Consider the following 12,223-nt stretch of genomic DNA (forward strand, 5'->3'; position numbering starts at 1 on the left):
GTTCTGCTGTGCATAAGGATGCTATGAGTCGGTACTGACTCAATGGCACCTAACAACAACAATAAATGTTACCAGAGCTCCTTGTGAATGATACTAATATGGAAAAAGAAGAAATTCTAAAAGTTGCTACATGTTTTCAAGCCTCTTCCTCCTAGTCTAGTTTCAAGATGGAAAATTAAAGCAACCTCACGTCTTTATGTTTACACATGTCCTTGTAAGAAGAGAGAGAGGGAGCTAAGGAAGGGCCTGTGTCATTCAGATTCATGCATATGGTCCAAGCAAATTTTGTGTTACAAATAGTTTAATTTGTAAATAATTTGAGGCCACAGAAATACTAAGAACATATGAACATATGTTAATTTCTAGATCACTTGGGAGGATGGAACCAATTTTAGATACGCATTAAATAGTGCAATTGGTAATTATAATAAATATTTTTTTCATGTCTAGTAGTAAGCCAATTTCAAATTCCCCATTATGGAACGTTATATTTCCTGCTCTTCTTTTTCTTACACACAATAATTAAATGACAACTTCTTTCCGAGCATTATACCACGTATGTGGCACTACAGGATAAGGACTGGACTGCGAGGTCAGTTTGAACAACAAAGTCAGCTATTCAAACTCACCAGCGCTCCTTGGGTTGGTTGCTTTGGGTTGGAACTGACAGGATGGCACTTAGCAACAACAATGGTAGTAGTCACTTGTGTAATTGTGTGATCTGTGTGGGGAGTTTCGCATCCACATACAGCAAAGGATGGTTGATAGATGATCATGGGTGGTGATGAATAGATGTTGTGGAATGTGTAGCCTGCTTGTGCTCTTTTCAACATGCTAACCCCTGGGGGTGCAAGGGCTATTGAGCTAAATGAAATATTACTCTGTCATAACTTCCTCACTCACAATTCAATCATGGAAAATTCTTCCCCAGTGCTGTCACTAAGATCATTACACTCAGAATTAAACATGGTGTAATAGAGCAGCTGACAAGACCCCATGATACTGTTCACATGCCATTCTCACATTAATAACCTGTTTTTCCACACAATGAATAGGTAAAGTCCTACAAAGCCAGGTTCTTTGGTTTCCCTTTGGAATTCATGGAATTAACTTGGCCATTTTCCACTCGCTAGTCTGGGGCATACCCTAAGTCCATTCGCAGTGTGGCTTACCCTGCTGCCTTCTTCAGTTGCACACATCAGTTTGAAACTCAAAAGTCCACTATGACAAGTTCCTCATGGCCAGGTTCTCTTTCTCAATACCCAGCTGTAGCCTCTTTAACCCATACTTTGTTTTACACATCTCTTATCTACCACAGCAGATTGCCTTATTTGCTTTGCTTCATTTTTGTTTGCTGCTGTTGTTAGGTGTCATTGAATTGGTTTTAGCTCCTAACAACCCTATGTACAACAGAACATAATACTACTGCCTGGTCCTACACCATCCTCACAATTTTTTTTATGCTTGAGTCCATTGCAGCTGCCATGGTACCAATTCATTTCTTTGGGAGGTCTTCCTCTTTTTTTACTGAGCCTCCACTTTACCTAACATAATGTGCTTCTCCAGGGACTAGTCTCTAGTGATAATATGCCAGAACTATGCAAGATGAAATATGACCATCCTGCTTCCAAGGAACATTCTGGCTATATGTCTTTCAACACCGATTCGTTTGTTCTTATGGCAGTCCATGGTACTTTCAATATTCTCCTCCAACACCATAACTCAAATGTATCAATTCTTTTACAATCTTTCTTATTCACTGTCTAACTTTCACATGCATTTCAAACTACCATGGCTTGAGTTCTCAAATTGGTATCTTTGCTCTTGAACACTTTAAAGAGGTCTTGTGCACCACATTTGCTTAATGTAATACATTGTTTGATTTCTTGACTGCTGCTTCCATGAGTATTGGTTGTGGATCCAAGCAAATGAAGTCTTGGACAATTTTAATCTTTCTCTATTTATCATTATCCATTTGTGAAGAGTTTTGTGTTCTTTACATTTGATGATATTGTCATCAAGTCGCAACGACTCATGACAACTCCATGTACAACATAACAAAACATCGCTTGGTTCTGCTTCATCCTCATAATTGCCAGCACATTCAAGTCCATTGTGGCAGCTGTTGTTTCACTCCATCTTCCCCTTTGGTATTCTACTTCACTAAATATGATGGTCTTCTTCGCCAATTGGTCTTTCCCAATGACATGTCTAAAGCAAGCTAGTCAAGCAACATTCTGTTTTGATCCACAAGGTTTATATTGTCTACTTTTGAAGGATATTGCCAGGTCTTTCAATCTTAGTCTGAAGTTCCACTGAAACATGTCCACTAATCATACTGATGTTTGAAATAGTGGTAACATAGCACCCAGTATCACAGCAACACATACACCACCACAATATAGCAAACTGGCAAATGGGTGGTGACTTTTGCCTCATATCCCTTCATGTTTTTCTTAATTATTTTCCCTAATCCATTACAGCACCCTCCTTCTTACCCATCTTGCATGGAGACACATGATGTAGAGAAAGAGAATGTCTTTTCAGGGCAGAGGCATGGGTCTGAGCCCTGTCACCACCTCTGCCCAGTTATGTCGCATTATCTGAATTTACCTTCACGGAGCCTCAGTTTCCCACCTGTAAAAATTTCCATGCAAGGTGTCCATAAGGACTGGATGAGACAAACATACATTATTATCACTTTATTTTCATCTCTATATACATGAACAGCCTCAACACGTCTATACAGCTTTTATGATACTAGAATCATGAACATTTCACTATGTATAGTGAAATCAATAGGATTTCAAGCATAGGAAATCGACTTCCTAAGCTTGAAATATCCTGTGAGTCTTTAAGGAAATTAAAATGTTTTACCTAATACCAATGTAAATGCTTTTGTTAGATTAGTAACATTCTTCTGTAGTGAAGGAAAAACTCAGTGATGCTATTTTTTTTCTTAGAGCCAAGTCTTAGATGTCGAATGTCTATAAATTTCCCTTTAAGTAAATAACATGTAAAATTCTTTAAGGCAGGAGTTGACAGACTTTTACTATAAGAGCCAGGTAGTCAATATTTTCAGATTTGAAAGTCGCATGGTATCTGTCACAACTACTTAACTCTGTTGTTCTTGCTAAGTAATACTTAAATATGTCTCTGTTCTGATAAAACTTTATTTAGAAAATCAGGCAGCAAACTATATTTGCCTCACAGGCTGTGGTTTGTCAGCTCCTGTTTTGAGAGATGACAGAAGATTGTAGTGACCACCAATATCTTAAAAAGTCAAAAATGATGACTGACTGACAGATTTCAGGAGATAGTACTAATAATTCTGGAATTACTGAGGGGTTTTGTTTAATAATTAATGCCATGACTATTTTTTGGCCTGTACATGTTTTCATGACAGAAAAGACAGTTTAAGACTTTTAAATCTGGACTACATTGCCTTTAAATAGATTTGGTTCTATGGTTTGTTGGCAGTGGATGAATCCATTCTACAGCAGAAAAAGGACCACTTAGAAGTATCAGAAATCCCAGAAAATGGGGAATTAACAATAGCATTAATAATGTTGTCAAATCAGTTCTGACTCACAGCGACCCTGCTAAGGGTTTCCAAGTAGTGGTAGTGGATTTGAACTGCCGACTTTGTGGTTAGCAGTCCAGTGCTTATCTTAGAGCATCAAACCAGGATTGCAACATTAATAATAATAACTTTTATTTGTTAAGCTGTCCTCCCCATCATAAACTATGAGTACTGTTATCCACGTTTTATAGACTACAATGTGTTGAGACAGGGTAAATAATATGCCCACAGTCACACAGGCCTGGGATTTTAATCCAGGTGAATTTACTTCTCATTCTGTTATAATACTTTCTTCAACAAAAGTAGTAATAAAGCTTTCTTTGTGTCACCTACCTTTCTTCACATTCAGAACCAGAGGAGTGGAGTGTGGGAGTACCTCTTTTTCCTTTTACCTTTACTTTCCAGTAGTATGTAAGACCTAAAACACAAACAGTAAACATCATATGAGTCCTGGTGTGCTGCTGTAGGTTAAGCACTCGACCTCCAGGTCACTTTGAAGTACAAAGTCAGCAGTTCAAACTCACCAGCCACTCTTCTGATCCCCTATACTGGGTCACTATGAAGTGGAACCGTCTCGACGGCACTTAGCAACAATAAAAATAGCTGCTACTGTATCTTAGGCATAAAGTTTCATTATATTATAACATCTATATGTACTTCTTTTTTAATGTCCTGAAATAAACTGCAAGGAAATGGAAGCTCAGACAATGTAAGCAGATTGCCCAAAGTTGCATCAGTATTAATTGTGGGGTCAGAATATAAGCATCAACTCCCCAGTATTTCTTACTCATACAATCACCTTCGAATTTAGTGGTTAAACTCCCAGGCTTTCAAACCAAACTGTCTGCAGTTAAATTCCAACTGCATCACTAACTAATTGCATCACTCTAGGCTAGACAAATTGCTTAATGACTCCATGTCTTCATTTCTAATTTGTAAAATTAGAATCATAGTAATGATTTTCCTCTCTCAGTTTGTTATAGGGAAAAAAGGAATAATAGACATGTAATAAACAACACTGTTATGCTTTCTCCAGAAGTAATTGTCAATTTTGTTAACTGCTTTATCACTAACACATAATAGACAATATGTTCAAACTACATTCTACAGGGTGTGACTGGACTCAAACCTAGTTTGAGTAAACAGGCTCTTTTAATGTGATTTTGGAGTCATAATTTGAAGTGTAATAATGGAGTCCTGATATGGCACTGTAGGTTAATGCACAGGCCTGCAAAGTCATTTGAGCCTTACAGTCGGCAGCTCAAGCTCACCAGTTACTCCTTGGAAAGCCTATTCAGAGTTGCTATGGGTCAGAACTCAACAGCACTTAATAACACATGGAAACTGGAGTCCTGGTGTGGTGCTGTGGATTAATACGCTGCACTGAAAAGTCACTTTGAACTGCAAGGTTGGTGGTTCAAGCTCTCCAACTGCTCCTCAGAAACCCTATACAGGGTTGCTATGGGTCGGAACCAATTCAAGGACACTTAAGAACAGCATTAACAATGGAAACTAGTGAATTGTCTTGTTGTTAAGTGCTATCATGTCGATTGCAACTCATTGCAACCTAATATTTCCAATGAGCAACTGGTGGGTTTGAACTGCCAACCTTGCAGTTAACAGTCTAGTGTTTATCCTACAGGGCCACACCAAGGCTTCAGTGATTGTCTTAGTTCAGTACATAGTAGTAACAGAGAATGGCTTTAGATACCCTTTCCCTGTTCTTTGTGACTTCAAAGATACATGCTTATGGAAATCAGAATTCATTTTCCCCCCTGAATTTGTCACTGTCCCATGGATTTTTATCTCTGGTTGTTCATTATTATCCTAAACCTACATATTTAAAAAATATTGCATATTCTAAATCCAAGACACTGTTTAGTGGCAACAGCTGTTGGGAGTCTCTCTAACCAGTGATATATGGCTCCATTTACCTGGCAAGTTTCCCTTTGATGTCTACCTTTCAACAGTAATAGAGCTCCAGAGAGGAGAAAGGGCAACCTTGTCAGAGAGTTTGTGCATTCATGGACAGGAAGTACACACAAAGAAATATGGGGATGGAAATAGATTTGCCTTTGCAGTGGGCTTTTATGTAGGGGCTTCTACTAAGCCATGTATACCCAATAGCAAGACATAGACACTGTGGTATTGGTTAAGACTTACTTCATTGAATTTATGACCAGTGTATGTGATACACATTTTTAGTTGTAATTAATTGATAGTCCCAACACATAGCAAAGCAATAGGGTGCTAATCTTTCTACCTGGTTTTCACTGCGCAAATTATCATTTTCACTGAGATTAAGCATATCACAGAATTACACAGCAGTAAAGGAGCTCGGTAAGCATAGTGGTTACGAATCAGGCTGCTAATCTCATCATGGTCAGCAGTTCGAAACTACCAGATGTTCTGCAGGAGAAAGATGAAACTTTCTGCTCCTGTAAAGATCTCCAGCCTTGGAAACCCTGTAGAGGGCTGCTAAGAGTCGGAACTGACTCCACGGCACGTAACAACACCAACAACAACTTTACAATAAACTGACAGTTGGGTGGTATATAGTATTTGTGGTGGCTTGCATGTTGTTATGATGCTAGAAGCTATGCCACCAATATTTTAAGTAACAGCAGGGTCACCCTTAGTGGACAGGTTTCAGTGAGACTTCCAGACTAAGATAGACTAGTAAGAAGGAGAGGTAGTAGACCACTTCTGAATGGCTAGCCACTGAAACCTAAGAATACAAGGACAACACTGTCAGATACAGTACCAGAAGAGGAGCCAGTCAGGTAAGAAGGCACTTTAATATCACTGGAGTAGAAAGAACTGCCTCTTCAAAGTAGAGTTGGCCATTGTAACATGAATGGAGCAAAGCTGTCTAGACCTTCTTCATTTGCTAATGGAGAAAAATAAAAACTGCAAACATCAGTTAGTAATTGGAATATGGAATGTGCAAAGTATGAATCTAGGAAATGGAAAGCTTTCAAAAGTGGAATGGAACACATAGATTGATATACTAGGCAGTTCTGACTCATAGCAACCTTGTATGAGATTACCAAGGATGTAAATCTTTACAGAAGCAGAAAGCCTCATCTTCCCCCTTCACAGCCACTGGTAGTTTCGAACTGCTGACTATGAGGTTAGCAGCCTAACTCCTAACCATTACACTACCAGATCTCCTCTACTAGGCATTAGTGAGCTGAAATGGACTGATATTGACCTTTTTGAATCAGATAATCACATGGTTTACTATACGTGCAGAGAAAGTCAAATTGAAGAGAAATTTGGCATCTCATTCATGAGATGGCATCTCATTCTTCATCAAAAAGAAAATGTCAGATCAATCTTGAAGCGCAATGCTGTCTGTGATAACATACTATCCATATACCTACAAGGAAGACTGGTTCAAATTTATGCACCAAACACTAAAATCACTGATGATGAAATTGAAGAATCCCACCAACTTCTTTTGCTTAATTTCAGACTAACATGCAAACAAGATGCATTAATAACTACTACTGACTGGAATTCAAAAGTTGGAAACATCGGAAGGATCAGTAGTTGGAATATATGACCTTGGTCATAGAAACTTTGCTTGAAATGGCTTGATAGAATTTTGCAAGACCAACAACTTATTCACTGCAAATACCATTATTTAAACAACATCGACAGTGACTATACACATGGGCCTCACCAGATAGAATACACAGGAATCAAATTGACAGAGTCTGTGGGAGGACATAATGGAGAAACTCAGTATACTCAGCCAAAACAAAGACAGGATCTGACTGGAGAACAGACCATCAATTGCTCAAATGAAAGCTCAGGCTAACGCTGAAGAAAACTAAAACAAGTCCAAGAAATCCAAAATATGACCTTGAATATATCCCACTTGAATTTATAAACCATCTCAAAAACAAATTTATTAGACCCTAATGCCTGAAGATCAGAAAAGTTGTGGATGACATCAAGAGCATCTTAGAGGAAGAAAGCAAAGGGTCATTAAAAGAACAGGAAAGAAAGAAAAGACCAAAATGGATGTCAGAAGAGATTCTGAAATTTGTTTCTGAGTACAGAGAAACTAAAACAACTGGGATAAAAAAGAAAATGAAGGAGCCAACCAGAACATTTCAAAGAACAGCTCAAGAAGACAAAGTCAAGTATTATAATGAAATTTGCAAAGACTAGGAGTTAGAAAACCAAAAGGGAAGAACACACTCAGTATTTCTCAAGCTAAAGGAACTGAAGAAAAAAATCAAGGCTCAACTTCCAGTATATAAAACATTAAATGGAGATGGCAGGAATACACTTTTGTTGTGCCAAAGAGAAATGGCCAATTTCAACCATTTCAGAACAAATGGTACTGAAGCAAGTAGTTTAAGCTGCACTGAAGCCATTGGAGAAAAACAAAGCTCTAGGAATCTAAAGAATACAAACTAAAATTTTTGACAAAGTGGATGCGTCCCTGGAGGTGCTTACTTATCTATGCCAAGAAATTTGGAAGACAACTACTGAGCCAACCAACTGGAAGAGATCCATAACCGTGCCCATTCCCAAAAGAGGTGACCCAAGGGAGTAGGGAAATCAGTGAACAATATGATTAATCTCACATACAAGTAATACCTTGAACTGTTGCAATAGTACATTGACTGAAAACTACCAGAAATTCAAGTCAGATTTAGAAGAGGACATAGAAGGTAGAATATCACTGATGAAATCAAATGGATCTTGGATAAAAGCAGAGAATACCAGAAAGATGCTTACTTGTGTCTTATTGACTATGCAAAGGCTTTCTATTGTATGGATCATAACAAGCTATGATAATATTGTGAAGAATAGGGATTCCAGAACATTTCACTGTGCTCATAAGGAACCAGTATATAGACCAAGAGGCAGTTGTGTGAACACGACAAGGGGACACTGAATGGTGTGAAATCAAGAAAGGTGTGTGTCAGGACTGTATCCTTTCAATATGCTTATTCAATCTCTATGCTGAGCAAATAATCCAAGAAACTGGGTTTTATGAAGAAAAACGTGACATCAGGATTGGAGGAAGACACATTAATACCCTGTGATATGTACGTGATACAACCTTGCTTGCTAGAAGCAAAGAGGATTTAAAATGCTGATGAAGATCAGACTACAGCCTTCAGTATTAATTGCACCTCAATGTTAAAAAAATCTTCACTAGATCAATACATAACATCCTGATAAATGCAGATAAGATTGACGTTGTTAAAGACTTCATTTTGCTTGAATCCACAATCAACACTCATGGAAGCAGCAGTCAAGAAATCACATGATGATTTCATTAGGCAAATCTGCTGCACAAGATCTCTTTTGAGTGTTCAAGAGCAAAGCTATCAGTTTGAGGAATAAGGTGAGTCTGACACAAATCATGGTATTTTCAATAGCCTCATATGCATGTGTAAATTAGACAATGAATAAGGAAGATCATAGAAGAATCTATTCATTTGAATATGTTAGAGAAGAATATTAAAAGTATCATGGACTCCCAGAAGAGCAAAAAAAAAAAAAAGTCTGTCTTGGAAGAAGTACAACTCCTTAGAATCAAGGATGGCGAGACTTAGACTCGAGGGACCAGTTTCTGGAAAAGGACATCATGCTTGGTAAAGTGGAGGGTCAGTGAAAAAGAGAAAGAGGCCCAAAAGATAGACTGATACAAAGGCAGTAACAATGGGCTCAAACGTAATGATTGTGAGGATGGGGCAGTGTTTCATTTATGAATCAGAACTAACTTAATAGGTCTTAATACAACATATACAACAAGGAATCCTGGTGGTGCAGTGGTATGGAGCAGATCACTTCTGTCCTATCTGGATTCAGGTGGACAGCAGTGGTTTTGGGTTTGGTTGTAATTTATACAGCCAACCTTTTAGCATGCTCTAATTCTAGCAACATGCCACCTAACAAAATTTTTAACAACCACAGAAACTGAACAGGTCAAAATGTCTTTTAGTTTGTTTTCATTGAAATCCTCTATCTTGCTTTCATCTCCCGTAAAGATGGAAGTGCTCTATAAAGTCATTATGAGTTGGAACGGCCTCAACAGTACACAGCAGCAGCAGTATCTGAAGTCCTGGTGGGACACTGGGTTGCACATTGGACAAGATTAGCAGTTTGAATCCACCAGCTGCTCCAAGGCACAAAGAGGAGAAAATATACAGCCCCAGAAACCCTACACAGGGTAGCTATGAGTCAGCATTAACTTGATGGTGATAGGTTTGGTTTGATTTGTTTGTTTTTTATCCATTTTATTTAAATCAATTGATGTGAATAGGTTTTGCTTTTGCAGGTTCTTCTGCTTACAACCAAAATAATTTGCTGGCTTACTTGTGCCTGATTTGTAATTAAAAAAAAAAAAAAGGAAGAATTAGAATTAGAATTAGCATTGTACAGTTTGCAATGTGAGATTTGCTCCAGTGTAATATCTGTGCTTTTGATTATCCTATAAAAAGCTAGGTAAAGGTTAAAGGGTTAAAGTAAACTTGAGTTTGGTTTTCTATATCCAGAAAAAGACTCTGATGTTCAAGAGCCCATTGATAAAATTTAGTTATGCACATAACACGTGAAGTAAGAAGTTGGTCCACAATTGTAACACTAAAGAGAAATAACATTTGATATGAGATAATCTCTACATAAACTCAGATGCTGCTTGGGAACATGGCAAGCTGCCCTTATGTTTTCCTTCTATTTAAACAAGAGGTAAAAAATAGCCAATTATGTATTATGTATTATGCATCAGAAATTACGTGCAAAGCATCTTACACATATTTCATTTTTTGTTTTCTATGAGCTAAGTAATTATCCTCATTTACTGATGAGGACTATGGAAAGAAATGGGTCTTTTTAAATGTCAAGTAACTAGCCATCGGTTACCTGGGTAAGATGTAGCAGAACCAAGACTCAAAACCAGATAATTAATCCCTAGAACCTAAAGTTTTACCATTTGCCTATGATATCAGCCAAAATCTCTAATGGAATTGGCAATAACACATTTTAGGATTAATTGGATAATAGTTACAGGTACAACCTAGAAGTACAATCCTACTATAGGTACTATAGTATTATGGTACTATACGATAAGCACTGCAGTGAAAGATCTGTGTGAATTGCAAGGTCAGCAGTTCAAATTCACCAGCCACTCCTTGGAAATCCTGTACAGGATCACAATGAATTGGAACCAACTTGACAGCACTAACAACAAAAACATAGAAAATATATTCAGAATGAACAAAAGTCCAATGGCCCTGAAAATCATATTGTGTGACTCAATTTACTTTTATTCAATAAAGTAATTTCTAATTCTTTAGAGGATAGAATTTCTGGGAAGTAATGAAAAACCTATTTATTTGTTGTTATATTTCTATCATTTTTGTAGACTTGACAAATTTGAGACTCAAAGAAGATAGAAAAATTGGCTAAAATCATATAGCTAGTTGGTAGCAGAAGTAGAAACCAAAGCCAACCTTTATGATTTCAAGCTTAATGAAGCATTGCCCCCTTCAGCCAGAAGATGACAGCGTGTAAACAAAAGTTGTTTGAGAAATCTACTCAACATGTATTTATTTGTTCTTCCTCCATATAGGTCGCTATCCTCAGGAAAGCAAGGGTACCTACATCCCCGTTCCTGTGGTTCCAGAGCACCAAAGGGGAAAGTGGGGTGCCAAAATTATCATGAGAGAGGATAGGTCCATCCGGCTTTCTGTCCAGTCATCCCCAGAATGCATAGTGGGGAAGTTCCGTATGTATGTTGCAATCTGGACCCCCTACGGCATACTCCGCACCATCCGAAACCCAGAAACCGACACTTACATCCTCTTCAATCCTTGGTGTGAAGGTAAGGGCCAGCTATGCTCTTTTCTCATTAATAAATAATAGTTCCATATTTTTAATGCATCTGTTTTTAAAGGGGTAGCAGAAATGTTCTAGAAGACATTTTCCTTTCCTACATACACTGTTTTTCATGATCTAAAAAATAAAATTCTTTTTAAAAGATATGCAAAATTATTCCTCACTGTGTATACATGGAGGGCAAAACTTATATATGGTGAGGCAGGGTTTGATGGTGGCTAGGGTGGAGGTGCAGTGAAGTTCACCGTCAGCAATAACACAGAATACCAGGCAAAGCAGATCCAGGGCAGAGCTCCAAATCTCACAACCACAGAAATAGGGATATTTTAGAAGTTTGAAGGCTTAGAGCTTGTAGAAATTGGAGATGAAGTAAAAAAATACGTACTTTTGAATCTGCCAGGCTGGCCTTGGAGGCCCGGACCTGACAACTTGGGGGAGACCAAGCAGAGGGAGCAGAAACACCGCAGGAAACTTGGGGCAAAGGTGGACAATACACTTTGTCAGTTTTGCTTTGTTCTGATTTTATTTTTCATTTTTTGGTATCTGGTCATTGACACGCCCACTGTTTACCCATCTCCATTCTGGTGACTAGAGGTGGAGCCCAACACCCTCACCACTGGTGGGTTCTTCTGCCATGCATGCACACAGATACTCAGGCCAAGAAGAGACCCTGAACTTTTCTTATATGTTTGTTTTTTAATACAGGAAGGACAGAGCTGTAGAGAGGAAAACAGAGCTTAAAAACAAAACAGGCCAAAAATTAAATCTTGA

The 12,223-nt window shown here is 38.1% G+C and overlaps 1 protein-coding gene across 1 annotated transcript in view; it reads left to right on the forward strand.

Annotated features, from left to right (window-relative positions):
• Nucleotides 1-12,223, forward strand: part of F13A1 (coagulation factor XIII, A1 polypeptide) — a 352,784-nt gene that overhangs the window by 126,197 nt on the left and 214,364 nt on the right. Inside the window, exon 3 of the mRNA XM_006864109.1 lies at nucleotides 11,187-11,438. Coding sequence (XP_006864171.1) covers nucleotides 11,187-11,438 — 252 coding nt within the window. The remainder of the gene's footprint in view (nucleotides 1-11,186; nucleotides 11,439-12,223) is intronic.

Source organism: Chrysochloris asiatica, unplaced genomic scaffold (genome assembly GCF_000296735.1).
Source record: "Chrysochloris asiatica unplaced genomic scaffold, ChrAsi1.0 scaffold00060, whole genome shotgun sequence".
Lineage (NCBI taxonomy): Eukaryota > Metazoa > Chordata > Mammalia > Afrosoricida > Chrysochloridae > Chrysochloris > Chrysochloris asiatica.